The sequence below is a fragment of the Nuphar pumila genome, chromosome 2 (assembly GCF_984573655.1).
Source record: "Nuphar pumila chromosome 2, dmNupPumi1.hap1.1, whole genome shotgun sequence".
Classification (NCBI taxonomy): domain Eukaryota; kingdom Viridiplantae; phylum Streptophyta; class Magnoliopsida; order Nymphaeales; family Nymphaeaceae; genus Nuphar; species Nuphar pumila.
The window spans coordinates 138,059,360-138,074,986 of NC_143250.1; the positions used below are offsets into that span (position 1 = coordinate 138,059,360).

General features: G+C 35.0%; 1 protein-coding gene across 3 annotated transcripts in view; it reads right to left on the minus strand.

Annotated features, from left to right (window-relative positions):
- Window positions 1-2,897: 2,897 nt before the first annotated feature.
- The window catches only part of FBP7 (F-box protein 7), a 43,527-nt gene continuing 30,797 nt past the window's right edge, over window positions 2,898-15,627 (minus strand). For 2 of the 3 annotated variants that reach the window (XM_089996906.1, XM_089996905.1), the window contains exons 7-11: window positions 4,847-4,900; window positions 4,658-4,759; window positions 3,565-3,623; window positions 3,257-3,464; window positions 2,898-3,154 (exon numbers count right to left, since the gene is read on the minus strand). In XM_089996906.1, coding sequence (XP_089853032.1) covers window positions 3,095-3,154; window positions 3,257-3,464; window positions 3,565-3,623; window positions 4,658-4,759; window positions 4,847-4,900 — 483 coding nt within the window. In that variant the 3' untranslated portion in view covers window positions 2,898-3,094. The remainder of the gene's footprint in view (window positions 3,155-3,256; window positions 3,465-3,564; window positions 3,624-4,657; window positions 4,760-4,846; window positions 4,901-15,627) is intronic. The other variant, XM_089996907.1, reaches the window with a different exon arrangement.

The window sequence follows — 15,627 nt, forward strand, 5'->3', positions numbered from 1 at the left end:
CATTGCATCGACGTGGGTGCGGCACCCAGTTTGCCGAGTCCCTGTGACATAGCTGATATGCATCTCTAATAACATTATTGCAGGTGCTACTTGTATTTGGGCTTGTGCTTTCTGGTGAGTTATCAAGGACACTAATCTATTATTTGACTCTTCTTACAGTGAGAGGCTCAAAGTATGCATCTGATCCATGAACATTGACCCCTCAATGTCATTATTTACGACTGCCCTTTCTTGCAGTGATCCTGAGGCTCTGTGTTACCAAAGTAGCGAAGTCATCTTTGGAAAAGGCTTGTTACACAAAATGTTTTGAAGTGGACTCGTGCTCAGCTGGAGAGGGAGTTTCCGTTAAAGGATGTATATAGGATTGAGGATATGCCATCATATAGCTATCTTGATTATGATGGTCTATTTGGATAGACTGTTGCAGCTCACCATTTGCATTGCAAGATTAGTAACAGGATTTCCCTGTTTTGTTGCAGCTGTAGCAAATTTTAGTTGTAGTTATACTCTTCTTGTGATGACCAGAAGAATGACAATGTACAAACTTAGCGAGGTGTTGACACTGTCCAGATTAGAGTTGAAATGTTCCAAGGGTGGCCAAAAATTGATGTTTATAGGAACATTCACATGTGGTTGGAAAGTACTGCCAAGGGTGGCCAAAATAGAGTTGAAATGTTTTTTTTTGTTGCTTTCTGTACACCATGCATATTTTTATTGTGGCACATGAACCATGTCTATAATTGAGTGGAGGAAGGCCAATATCTAATTATTAATCGGTTAGGGAGACCTGGGGGATCTTACAATTTTGATATTTGTTGTACTGGTTTTTGAACTAGCCAACTCAGGCTTCAACAGGATTGATGGTTCAACAATACTATCAGAACTGACTATCAGGTACTCATCTGATTGATCTGTCACTTGAAGATTTATGTAATTTGTGTTGAATGTAATAAAATATTTTATTTTATATAATATATATTCAACATAAACCTCTGTTGAGAGGAGTGGTTCATGAGAATACTATATACAATTGTTTCCAATATTTTAAATATGTAAAGCATTATGTGCAGAGTATAGATGAATTTATGGCACACCTAGGTATTTGGATCCAATTCGAGTTCCATATATGGGCGCAAAAATTCATGATTTTAAACATACATTCATAATTGGATCCAATATGATACCAATTATATCTTTAGGACATTGAAAAAATTATTGTGTATTTGTTTTTACATAAGTTTTATATTGTCTTGGTATTTGGATTCAATTTGATATCCATATTCAGGGCAAAAATTCATAATTTTAGACATACTTCATAATTGAATCCAATTTGAGATCCATATCCAAGGTTAAAATCCATAATAAACTTGTTACAATATGGATAATGGTGGGCAGATATGATCCAAAACAAAGTTAATTGATCCATTACCCATTTTAGAAGGTCAAGGATAATTTGGTCATTTACTATAAAAACAATGCTTTAGAAGGCCTTCTTAACTAATGTGCCAAACACATCATTAATGTTTAAAAGTCCTTTCAAGTTACCGTTTTCAAACAACTTCTTTATCCTGCAAATGAACTTTTAAACGGTGTCGTCCCAAGAACTGACTTCTAAAAAAAATTATCCGGGGTGCCAAACGTGGCCCTAATCTAGCATTCATGAGCTAATGCAACGGTTTTTCTTTCTTACAGCTAATATAAACTAGACACTATCAAGAATAGGTTCTCCTCATTAAAAGGGAGGGGGGAGAATAGGTTCTCCTAAGCCTTGTTTGGATGTATTTTTATTTATTATGTACAAACATAAATAAAAAAACATTTTATAAAGAAGAGTTTGACCTTTATTTATAATCAAGTGAATGATCGATCACAGACAATTTTAAATAGAAAGAAAGAGAAATAAGTGGTGATTGGGAGAGAATGAACAGAAGGCATAAAATGTGAAGATTAGGAATGTGGTAGTGGACTTAATGTCAAAACACGGTGGTGGTGATGGTGGTAGTTTTAGTTTTGACGAACGAGGTAGTGGCAGTGATGGTGGTCTTGGATTGAAGAAAGCGAAGTGGTGGTGGCAGTCATAGCGAAGAAAGCGGTAGCAATGGTGGTGGTGGAAATGATGATAAAGGGTGGCGGTGGTGGTGGAAAGGATGACAAAGGAAGGGTGGCAGTGGTGATGGAAAGGATAATGGTGGTGGAATGGAAGAAGAGAAATAATAGTATAAAGGAAAAATAAATCTTCCCCTTTTTCAAGAGTATTTTATATTTAAGTTTATGAAAACTTGTTGAAAATTTAAAAAATAAAATAAAATAAAACCACCAAAGAAAAAAACTTGCTATACAAAATAAATATAAAAAGCAAGAAGCTATTTAAAAAACATCCAAATGGGGGGTTAATAAATCTGTTTGGAAACGGATCTCTTTTATCATTGAATTAGCCCTGTTATTATCGTCGCCCTCATCCGTCAGTGGTGTTGGCTCTTCCGCTTGGTTGTGGGTTATGGAACATGTAACACTTGAAGAAATAGGGAAGAAGACAACAAATCAGTGATTGTCCATTTATTGAAGGAGCAACAAATAGTTCTACAATTAATCACAAGCAGAATGACAATGTCAACATAAATGCTTAACCTGGAAGAATCTTGCATCTTTAATTTTAAAAAATAAAAGAAAAAAGAAAGCCAAAACCTAGAACTTTCATAAAAAAAAAACATTAAGCATGTTTGCATGCTTTAGGCACAAGCCTTGCCACTAGCATGATGCTGGGGAATTCTGATAACGAACACATTGTTTTCCCCAAATTACTGGCTTTTCATTTATCGCTCAAGTTGAAACATAAAGAACCCTCTGAAAAGTTATGCCAATCGATACATATATTTTCACCCAGCAATATATATACTGAACACATTCAAAATTTAAACATAATATACAAATAATACACTAGTAAATTTGTGCCGATCAATACATATATTTTCACCCATCAATGTATACACTGAACACATTCAACATTTAAACATAATATACAAAGAATACACTAGTATGGAAACAAGGCAGTAACAACAGAACAATTACATAAGGTATGTGTTAAATGGCCTTGTCAACCAGGTACAAAGTAATCCATTTTGTCCACGGGAAGATTTAGAACGGATGTTTCAACCTGTAACCATAACAAGATATTTTGAGTATCTGGCAAGAAACAACGTCAACAAAAATAGTTTGGGGAACATGAAAATAGGAACAGCAGCCAATGAGATTTCACCTCTTCAAATGGGACAAACACAAAAGGTGCCAAACCCCTTCTGTGGGAGATAGCGGGGACATCAGGATTATGTGTCTCATCATCTTGCCACTGTTCAACTATTCCAAGCATGTCTTCATGTTCATCAAGTTCATTATTACTTATTCCGCTAGTAACTAGTGAAAGAAGATCCAGCCTATTGTTTGCTCCCACAGTCGTTCCTCTCAGCCTGTTAATATTCACTTTGGTATCTGTAAACAACATACGATACCAAGATGCAAACAAGGACACTTTTCAAGTATATGAAATTCATGGTTGCATTATACAACCTTAGGCGAATACGAAGAACAGTGGGGCGCAAGCCTGGGTACAGAATAGCAGCCTCCACCTGCAAGAGGTTCACAAATCAAAATTTTGTTGGAATATAGATGCAAAAGATGTCGAATGTAAAACCCATAAAGTGCATAGCTAAAAACACGTACTGAATCTACGAGAAGCTGGAGATGCCTAAAAACAATGGAGCAACTAAACAATATGAAAGGTAAAACAGCTCATCTTAAAATAGGGCTCAAACCCTATCAAACTACACTTGGACAAAAAACAGACTTTGGCCTCTTTAACACATACTCAGGATGTCATTTCCATGTATTTCAGGAAGCTCTCAACTACGATAATGCAATCTGGGGTTTAATATGAAGACACAAACTATCAATTTCTTATCTATAACTGATTTTCTTAATGTCTTCTTTTTTCTTACTTTCTTGGAAAGCACGTGTTCATGGATTTTCTCTAAAAAAGCATATAACCCCTTCTGATTGACTATAAGTGCAAGAAAATTACCAGTTAGGCACTCTAATGCCTTGGTATAAGAAGCAATTTTTATATCAAATAAAGTCCAAAAAATGGAAGTCATTTTCTCAAATTGAAGTCTTTCTGCTAGCAGCAGAGTTTTCCTTCTGGTTGTTCCTTAACTCATGTTCAGATTGAGATGGTGCATTGGAAAGCTGAATTTAACTCATTCAGTAATATAGTTCGTTTAGTTCCATATTGAAGGTTTTGCAATGTAAACATTGTAAAGCCTGGATGTGGTATATGCATGCATGTGTGCATGCGAGCCTGCATGCTTACTAGTAAGTGTAAGCACACATAGTTACACATATACATAAATACAACCCACCCCACACCTACCAAGAGTTCTTTTGAAAAAAATAGATATAAAAGCAAAATTTTATTTCTTTCATAACAGTAGCAAATACGTCAATGTTTCTAAGCAACTTTTTATTCAGTATTCTGTAAAACAAAAAGATCCCCATCATTAGAATGTACTTCACAAGCTAAAGAAACTAACGGAAGAAAATAATCAAATATTACAACTAAAAATGTTTCCATTAACAAATTATAAGAAATCTACTTCTTACGAACCTGGTCATGTGTCAAAGTGTAGTGACCGCTAAAAACACAATCAGCCTTTGATGCACGAAGATTCATACATTTTGCAACTTCTTTAACACGTTGAGAAGAATTCTGATTAACAATTAGCAGAATTTGAATAACAGTAACATTATTATTTATTCTCAATGGCAAAAAAGTGTACATTTTCTGAAAACTGACCTTGTAAAGAAATTTTCCTGATGGAAAGAACCTTATGTAGCGGTAGTAGCACACCTGCATCACCACAGATAAGAAAAACAGGCATACATAACGAAGATAAGATGGAAAACACATCCTACAAATTTTATTCCCTGTTGTAGACAAGGTATACAATCCAATCATATATCTATTCTATCCAATGGAATTCATGCATAGAACTGTGAAATCCAGAACGTAATGCATGATTTACCTCCCCTTGCCTAAATGTAACTACATATCAATTCCACATGTGAGAATTAAGATATATGCAAATTCAATGCATTGCCATATATAGAACTGTAATGGAGTACAAGAAAGGTGTGAAAAATACTGAAGCTACCAAGAGCTATACAATTACAAGAGTGTCCACAATACAAAGCCACTAAGGCAATAAAAAAGTCCACCAAGGGCAGCACACAAAAAATATACTTTTATTAATAAGAACGCTTAAGAAAAACATGATTTACAATGGGAAGAAACCCATATATATACATGAAGAAGAGGACAAAAGAGAAGGCATTCTAGCTATTAGACATGCCTAACGGCTAGTCTAACGTTGGGCATGGCTTATGGCTAGTAAATATGCCACAAGGGTGTAACAGTGGACGGCCTTTTTGCTTGAATATTGTATTGTCCCGTAGTGGACTATTGGTTGTGTAATTTTTTTTATTTTGTTTGGTTTAAGTCCTTTGTGGATTTGCCATTCCATTTGTTTCTAAACATGTGCTCTTGAAAGTTTATTTAATGGTCCATAAGCGACTTTTTTATTATATGACTGATATTGCTTCTAAAATATAATTGATCTTTGTAATGATAGAAATCATTTCTTATATCTTCCACTATGTGAAAATAATTTATAATCCTTGTGAATTTCTTCTTCATGATATCAACGATGTTGAAAATTTCATTATTAGATACATAAGTGCATGTTTTTTTATGACTTTATCATTACCATTATTTGTATTCCTTTATTCTATCATGTTCTCTTATGAGTTAAGATCTTTTGATTAATTATCTATTAAGTTGAATCTTTAAACGACTGTTGTGTTTAAAATTAATGATTTTTCAACATTCATTTAAAGCAAGGTTGCCAAACTAGGAAGCGGAAGCGAGACACGATACGGGAAGCGGAAGCGAGAAGCGAGGCATTTTAAATTTATACGAAGCAGGAAGCAAAGTTTCAATTTAAAAGCAAAATATGAATAAAAAATGAAGCAATATGGAATCAAACAAGAAACAAATAAAAACTAAAATAAAATTGATCATTCTTATATTTCATGATTTTTCTGAAAAAAAAAATAATTTTTTTGTTAAAATCTAACAATGTTGGTTACCAATTTAAAGAAAGTACATGGAAAGTGAGTGAAAGCGTGAGAGAAAATACATGAAAAAGATGAAAAGAAACGTGAGAAAAGTATATAGCATGCATAGACCATGTATATGAGAAGCATAAAAGAAGCATGGGGGAATCGAGCTTCCCATGAAGTTTCGGAAGCGAGGAGTATCGCGCTTCCGAAGCGAGTTTCGGGGAAGCAAGCTTCCCACCTACCTAAGAAGCTTCTGGTAACTCTGATTTAAAGTAAAAACTAATTTTGAAAAATACTATTGTGTGTTTGGCCATCATCTCTCCATAATTTATATAAGTATAGTTATTTCTTGTTAGATTTTTTTTGTTAGATCTTCTTGTAGGTTTTTCAAGTATTGATGACATTGACGATCCTCTATGTTATGGAGTGAATGATTAAGCACCATTTAAAAAAGCACCAAATGGAAGAACTTGACGAAGTCCATGGAGACATCTTATGTAATGGGTTTCTTCGTTTGTATTTTCAAACTTACAGTGAGTTACTATAAGTTTGAGGGGAGGTGTTAAGATAAATGTATCCTTGGTATGTATACATATATGTATTGTACATATAGTATAAACATATATTTATAATATATATATATATATTATATATATAATATGGTCAAACCAAGTTGACTGAGTTCTAGCCGTTGGAGGCTAGTCCAACGGCTAGAATTCTAGCCATCGGACTAGTTTCAATGGCTAGAAGGGTCACTTTCTTCCCTTTAATCCCTCTCTCTTTTCTCTTTTTAGGGACTATAAATATAAGTGAGTGTGACATTGTATGTGAGAGAGTGATGGATAGTTTTTTAGGTTTTGAGTGTTTTTTAGTGTTTATAGTGAGGCTCCTTTGTAATTTTTCATTTCTTTTGTATTATTTGAATTTCATCCTTAATGAAATTGTTTATTTTTAAGTCTTGTCTTTAATGGGTATTTCGATTGTGAATGTTTGTTAAACTACATTGTATTTTTAGCGTATGGGACGCATTCCGAGTGCATTGGGATACGTGACATTTCATGACAGCAACAACTATGAGAATTTTAACTAAAGTCAACCTAACTACAAAGGCAAAAGTCTCATCATAGTCATATTTTTTAGAGTAACCTTTCACTACTAATCTAGCTTTATATATTTTTAATGATTCATCACTTTTAGTTTTGACTTTGTATACTCATCTACATGTGATTGTTTTTTTTTCTCTACAGAGGTCCTTTATTTCCTAAGTTTTAGATTTATCAAGGGATTCTAATTCTAAGTTCATTTCTTCTATCCACTCATTGGCTTGAATGAACTCTAGCTAAGAAAGCTCTAAACTAGGGAGAATAACTCATAGGAACCTATCTGGAGGTCTAGAAATTCTATTAGAACGCCTAAGGTTATGTTATTCTTGTTCTCCTAATTCAGAATATTTTTCTAATGCATTGGGTTGTCTATCATTGCCTTTTCTACTATATTGAATTAGGGTAGGTTCAGTTCTTACACTATCATTATTTTCACCATCTTCGATATTGAGTTGAGGTTCTTCATTAACAATATCATCCACAAGAGTATCATTGAATTAACATTCACTATTACAATTTTTAGGTAATAATTCTAACAGAAAAAGCATTCAGTAGCTTTCTTTGGCACATTATGATCTTAGTTGTCATAGGTGGAGCCCTAGGTGGTATGCTAAATAAAAAAAATTAAAAAAAACATAATAAGAAACATGTATACATCATAAAATCAATCAACAATAAGCAATAGACAAATAATACGTCAGTTGAACACTGTAAAGCAATTATATTACATAACCTTAACTTACTTAAACAAATTAAGAATAAATTAACAATTGAATAAAAAAATCATATAACTAACAATGTAAATGAATAATACACAAAAAATTAAAATCATGTATACAAAAAAATTAACAATAGACAAATAATGTTCTCTTCTTCTTCTTCTTCTTCTCAACAATAGACATAATACAAGCAATAGATAAATAATGTCTTCTACTTCTTCACGACAATAGACAAATAACATGTCTTCTTCTCCTTCTTCTTCTTCTCGAAGAAGAAAACAAATGATATGTCTTCAAAAAAAAACCTAGGCTCTAAAAAAAGCCTAGGCGGCAATATAGGGCCCTACCACCCAAACCTGGTTGCCCAAGTGGTGGGGTTATGCCTAGGTCGCCTAGGCGGTGCCTTTGACAACTAAGATTATGATTAAAGCACTCTTTTTCAATAAATGAAACATTTCTTAAAACATGGAGTTTATCATTTTTAAAAGCATAACATCTAAATCCCTTTTGATTTTCACCGTATTCAAGAAAAATGCAAGGTATAGCTTTAGGTGATAATTTAGCATTTTTGTTAGTTAATACAAAATACTTACATCCAAATACCCTTAGTCTCAAATAATCAGGAAAATTTTCATACATACACAGTTATAAGGGTGGCTTCAACCCAAAACTTTGTTGACACATTGTTTAATGTAAGAAGAGTCCTTATTTCAATTATATGTCTATGTTTTCTTTTTGTTAAACCATTTTGTTGAGGTGTATTTGCACATGATTTTTGGTATAAGATTCCACAAGTTTCTAAATAATTTTTAAATTCATTTGACATGAATTCTCCCCCTGAATCTGAATCAAAAATAAAAATGTTTGAATTAAATTAATTTTTAATCGTATTATAAAAGATCTTAAAATTTTCAAAGACTTGATTTGTGCTTAAGAAAATAAATTCAAGTATATCTAGAATAATAATCTATGAAAATAACCTAATATACATATCCACCTTTAAAAGCAATGGGAGCGGGGACCCAAACATCGGAGTGCACAAATTCAAGGGGTTTAGAGACAAAGAAATTTCCTTTTCCAAATGATAATGCTTTCATTTTTCCAAGGATACAATCCGTACATGAGAAATCTTCATTGCAGAACTTTTTTAAATGAGGTACAAAAGATAGTTTAAATATGATAGGATGTCCTAGCCTTTTGTGTCACAAAACAATATCTATATTTTGTACATTACAACAAAAATTGTCTTTAAAAATAATCAATTGATCCATGTAGTGAAGACTTCCTTTTCTATGGCCTTCCCCAATTAGCTTCCCTAACTAGTGATCTTGCACCCAACAACGGTCTAATGAGAATGACATTACAACCATGGTTGGTGATTTGGGAAACAAAAAACAAATTCAAATTTAGTTTGGGAATAACTCTAATTTTGGGAATTAAAAAGTTTGAAAAATTTTCAATTCCTTTAATATCAATGGATGTTCCATCTCTGAGAAATCATACCAGAATATGTTGCTGCAGTGAAGAGAGAAGAGTCGTGAAAGGGGGTCGTCGACTGATGATTTTGTTCACTACTTCATGTCGTGCCCTATAGCCTCAATATATAATACCTAATGCACAATGTGGGTCGGGTCGGGTATGCTACATCATACCCAAATACAACAAGACCCAAATAACATTTACATGATATGGATCGGGTCCTAGACCTATAAGGAAACAATACTGATACCAAAGCAATACCCTCCCTCAAGTTGTGCATGGTGTTGCACCATGGACAACTTGCTTTTTAAGAACCAAAATTTTACACTGGTAAGACCTTTGGTGAACAAATCAGCTACTTGATCTGCGGTCGGGATGTAAGCAGGTTCAACCTCTTTGTCTTCAATTTTCTGCTGAATGAAGTGCTGATCAATTCCTATATGCTTCATGCGACTATGATGAATGGGATTGAAGGCTATTTGTATAGCACTCTGGTTGTCACACAAGAGTGGTGGGCAGAACATTCTCCCCCAATTCAGTTAGAAGATGTCTCAGCCATGTAGCCTCTGTTGTGGTTGTTGCCATAGATCTATATTCAGCCTCAGTGCTAAGTCGTGCAACGGCACACTGTTTCTTGTTGTTCCAGGCTATTAGGTTCCCATCAATGAAAACACAGTATCCTGATACTGACCGCCTGTCATCCAGGTCTGCAACCCAATCTGCATCTGTGTATACAACAAGTTGGTATCCTCCACCTTTAGTTTTAGATTGATGATAAACTAGGCCATCCCCAGGAGTTCCTTTCAAGTATCGAAGAATCCGCTTAACGGCATTCATATGCTTTATGCGTGGTTCGTGCATAAACTGAAACACTTGATTTACGACATATACAATGTTTGGTCTTGTGAATGTAAGGTATTGAAGCTGTAAAAGTATCTTCAACAAGATACCAAGAACAATATTACAATATTCTTGGAAACAAATGTGAATACACACGCACAACAAGAACACTTGTGCACAAAGAGCACAATACAAACTCACAAATGCGCAAATGCAAACCCCAAAGTCATAAGTTTCACTAAAAGAGCTTGGGCTATAATCCCACAAGCTTAGCAAATACAAAGGGGAGAGCCCCTTATTTATAGAATGCAAGAGGCCTTGGAGAGGCCAAACATGTAGACGTTGGAGCCCCTCCAACTGTCACAATTGTGACTTATGGAGGGGTCCAACGTCTACATGGTTGGGGCCCCCATGGCAAGTCAAAGTCAAAAAGAAAAAAAGAAAAAGACAAAAGAAAATAAAAGAAGAAAAAAGAAATTACATGCATATTCGAAATGTGAATATGCATAAAAATAAAAGGAAATACCTAAACTACCCCTATGGCTAATATTGAGAAAAATACATATTTTATATATATAAGTACTATATATACATATACATATATATAGTATATGGATATGTAGTACTTATTATATATATAATATGTATTGTATTACAAGATTGAGATACGTAATTTAACACCCCTCCTCAAACTTAGGGCAGAATAACCGAGAGTTTGCCAAGAAGAAAGTTGAATCGCGGAGCACACAATGCTTTGGTGAAAAAATCAGCCAACTGATATTCTGATGTGACATATGGAAGGTCAATGACTCCTTTCAGATACGCCTCACGAACATAGTGACAGTCCATCTCAATGTGTTTAGTCCGCTCATGGAAGGTGTGATTTTTTGCAATGTAGATTGCACTTTTGTTGTCGCAGCACAACTTGGTGGGCCCTTCTATTGTGATCCCCATGACTTCTAGTAATTGATGGATCCATACAATTTCCATTGTAGTAGTTGTCATGACACGGTATTCAGCTTCAGTTGAGGAAAGTGATATTTTTTATTGCTTCTTGCACCTCCATGAAATCAGTGAGTCTCCTAAGAACACACAGAAACCAATGGTGGAGTGACGGTTATTTGGGTCACCTCCCAAATCAGAGTCAGTATAAGCAATTAATTTTAAATCAAAAGAGGAAGACAGAAAAACTCCCTTATTTAGAGTACCCTTTATGTATCTTACGACTCGTAAGATGGCACTCATGTGGACTGAAGTTGGTGCATGCTGAAACTGGCTTGCAGTATGGACTTCATAAGAGATATCTGGTCTGGTAATACTCAGATACATCAAAGACCCTACAAGTTGTCTGTAGGGGATAGGATCTGAAAGAGGAATCCCATCATCAATTTTCATTTTTGCTTCTATTATAACAGGAGTTTCACAAACCTTTTCATCTGTAATGCCCGACCTGTCAATGATCTCAGAAGCAAGCTTAGTTTGAGATAAAAAGTATCCTCTATGAGAGTAAGCTACTTCAATACACAAAAAATAAGTTAGAAAACTCAAATCAAACATTTCAAATTTATCTTTTAAAACTTACTTTATATTTTTAACCTCATTAGTATCCCTTCCTGTAATGATCATATCATCCACATACAACAGCAAAATCACAATCCCTGTATTGGATTTTCTAACAAACAAAGCAGTGTCAGTAAAGCAAGAAGAAAAACCGTTTTCCAACATCACAGAATTAAACCTATCATACCAAGCCTTAGGGGCTTGCTTTAGGCCATAGAGTGCTTTCTTAAGACGAAACACTTTCCCTTTGGGAGCATTCTTAACATCCATTTGATAGATGTTCCAATTGTTAACAGATGCAACAGTGATGAGACATCGAACAGTGACCATTCGGGCCACAGGTGCGAAAGTTTCTTCATAGTCAATCTCATACTCTTGACTATAACCCTTGACAACTAATCGAGCCTTATATCTCTCAAGAGATCCATCGCTCTTAGTTTTAACCTTAAAGACCCATCTACACCCTATTGTTTTCTTACTCTTAGGAAGATCTTGAAATTCCCATGTCTTGGCCTTTTTTAGAGCTTTGAGTTCATTTTTCATCGCAACTATCCATTGAGGACTTTTACTAGCTTCCGCAAAGTTTTTAGGTTCTACATAAGAATGAATAGCACTGAGACAGACTCTATATCTGGGTGAAAAGGAGTCATACAATATGAACCTACAAGGAGCCTTTCTGTGTCTTTCGGTTCTACAAAGATTTTCCTCTTCATGAACAGTCTGACTATCATATCTTTCAAGAGCACTTCTAAAGGTGCTTCTATCTCTATGAATATAGGTGATGGGATCTCTAGATGGTCCTTCATTGATAGGTTGTTGTGAGGAGATTTCCTCAATATCAATATCACTTGAGTCATTCTGATTTGACTCATCATCACTAGAATCATCATCTTTGGCTAATAGTTCAAATAAAAAGGAATAGTCAACATTTTCATTATGTGATTTGAAACTTTCAAAACCACTCAGATTTTCCAAAAAAAATCACATTTCTGGAAACATATAGTTTGTCATTTTTAATGTCATAACACCGAAAACCCTTATGGATTTCTGAATACCCAAGAAAGGCACAAGGGATGGCCTTTGGCGAAAGCTTATCATTTCTACTTGTAAGGACAAAGCACTTACATCCAAACACCCTTAACCTGCTATAATCAGATTCTTTTTCATATAACTTTTCAAAAGGAGAAATTTTGCTCAAATTTTTTGATGGAAGTCTATTTATGAGATATACCGAGGTAAGGGCGGCTTTAGCCCAGAGTTTCTTTGGAATGTTTTGCGAAATAAGCAAGGTTCTAGTAGTTTCTATAATATGCCTATGCTTCCGTTCGGCTAACTCATTTTGTTGCAGGGTTTTTTCACAGGATTTCTGATGGAGAATACCGTAACTTTCAAGATAATTCTTGAATTCATTTGAAAGATATTCACCACCAGAGTCAGACCTAAGAATTTTTAAACTTTCATTAAATTGATTTAAAATCATCATATGAAATGTTTTAAAAGTTGAAAAAAGTTCATGTTTATATTTAAGAAAGTAAATCCAACAAAACCTAGTGAAATCATCTACGAAAATAACATAATACGAGAATCCTCCTTTAGATATTACAGGAGCGGGACCCCATACATCGGAATGAACAATTTCAAAGGGTTTTGTCGAAACATGGATCATTGAGAAAAAGGTAGACTTTTCATTTTTCCAAAAATACAATCATTACAAACAAAATCTCCTTTACAAAGATGTTTAACAAAAGGCAAATAAGAGATTTTAACAATGTTGGGAAGACCCAGTCTCTTATGTCATACATGAATATCTTTGTTTTGAACAACATTACAAAATTGATTCTTGGGAACTTGAAGAAAGTCAATGTAGTAGAGGTCGCCTCTCCTAGAGCCTTCCCCAATCAATCTCCCGGACTGGCGATCCTAAATCCAACATTTATCAGAAGTGAATTTTACATTGCAACCATGATCCGAGAGTTGAGAGACCGAAAGTAAATTTAAATTTAGTTTAGGTATAAGACGGATTTTGGGGATAAAAAAATCTTGTTTTTCAAAATTTCTTATTCCTTTAATTTCAAGAGGTGTTCCATCCGTCGTTGAGACAAAGGATGGAATAGAATTTTTAGAAAATTCGGAAAGGGAACAAACACTTGGGGTCATATGAAAAGATGCGCCGAAATCTAAAAGCCAAGATATCTTACCGAGAGGCGAGGAGGTAGACATAGCGGCTCCGGAAGTTCCTCCTTTGAGGAAAGGTTGCAAAGCTTATACAATTTGATGAAGAGAAAGAGACCCATTTGATGTTGATGGTTGTTCCTCCGGTTGAGATGTCATGGCCATAGCAAGAATTTTCTTCTATTTAGGGTATATAGGTTTAATGTGCCCCGGTTCTTTACAAAAATGACATGTAAGTTTGCTATAGTTTTTTTTCACTCCTTGACCACTTGAGTTTTGATTCTTGAAATAAGGAGGCTTGTAGGACTTTAAATTACTCCCCGGTCTTGATACGACATTAGCACCTTCATTCTCTTCAATGTGACGAGTAGCAAGAACACTTAGATGGTTCTTGCTAATCCCCATGTGAGTCTCTTCCTCACTAAGTTTAGTAATTACATCTTCAAGAGAAGGGAAAGTGAAAGCGGATAGAAGGGAAGACCGGATTTGTTCAAATTCGGGCCTAAGCCCATTCAAAAAATTGAAGAACCTATCTTCTTCCAATTGTTTGTGGCGAAGCACTATTGCTTCTTCACTCCATTTTGGTTCGAGCATAGCAAGCTCGTCCCAAATAGAAGAGAGCTTCGCAAAGTACTCTCTTATAGACATCTCCCCTTGTTGAAGCGTTAGCGCCTTCTTTTGAAGATAATATTTATGGGATAAATCTCTAGACGTGTACATCTTCTCAAGATATTCCCAAGCTTAGAGGCCTTCTTGAATTTGATGATATTTGCATTGATTCTTGTTTCTACGGAGGAAAAAATCCAAGAGAGGATCTTAAAATTCCTCATTTCTCATTCCTCATGTTTTTTTAAATATTTTTCAAGAGCTTTGATTCTTTCATCTCCATCGAGAATTTTGATTTCACCCTCATTAACAATGGTAATTTTTTGTTCCGGTTCGGGGATTGTGCCTTGCACATAGCCCCATAGACCCTTCCCCTTTATGTGAGTCTGCATGTTCCCGACCCAAACATGATAATTGGATCCATTTAGCTTAAAGCCCAGAGCAAAATGAGACTCTTTTTCACCCATTAAGGAGTAAAGAGAGAGGGAGAAATACGCACCAACACAAAATTTAAAGCTCTTTCTTGCATAAGATTCTTCCAAAATATTTGAGAAGCAAGCTCCACCACTTCAATCTTCAAATATCCGAAGGCATGCTTTTCGAGGCACTCGAAAATCAAACAAATTCACGATCCTTTATCACTAACATGGCTCTGATACCATGTAAAAGTATCTTCAACAAGATACCAAGAACAGTATTACAATATTCTTGGAAACAAATGTGAACACACACGCACAACAAGAACACTTGTGCACAAAGAGCACAATACAAACTCACAAATGCGCAAATGTGAACCCAAAAGTCATAAATTCCACTAAAAGAGCTTGGGCTATAATCCCACAAGCTTAGCAAATACAAAGGGGAGAGCTCCTTATTTATAGAATGCAAGAGGCCTTAAAGGGGCCAACATGTAGACGTTGGAGCCCCTCCAACGGTCACAATTGTGACCGTTGACCGTTGGAGGGGTCCAACGTCTA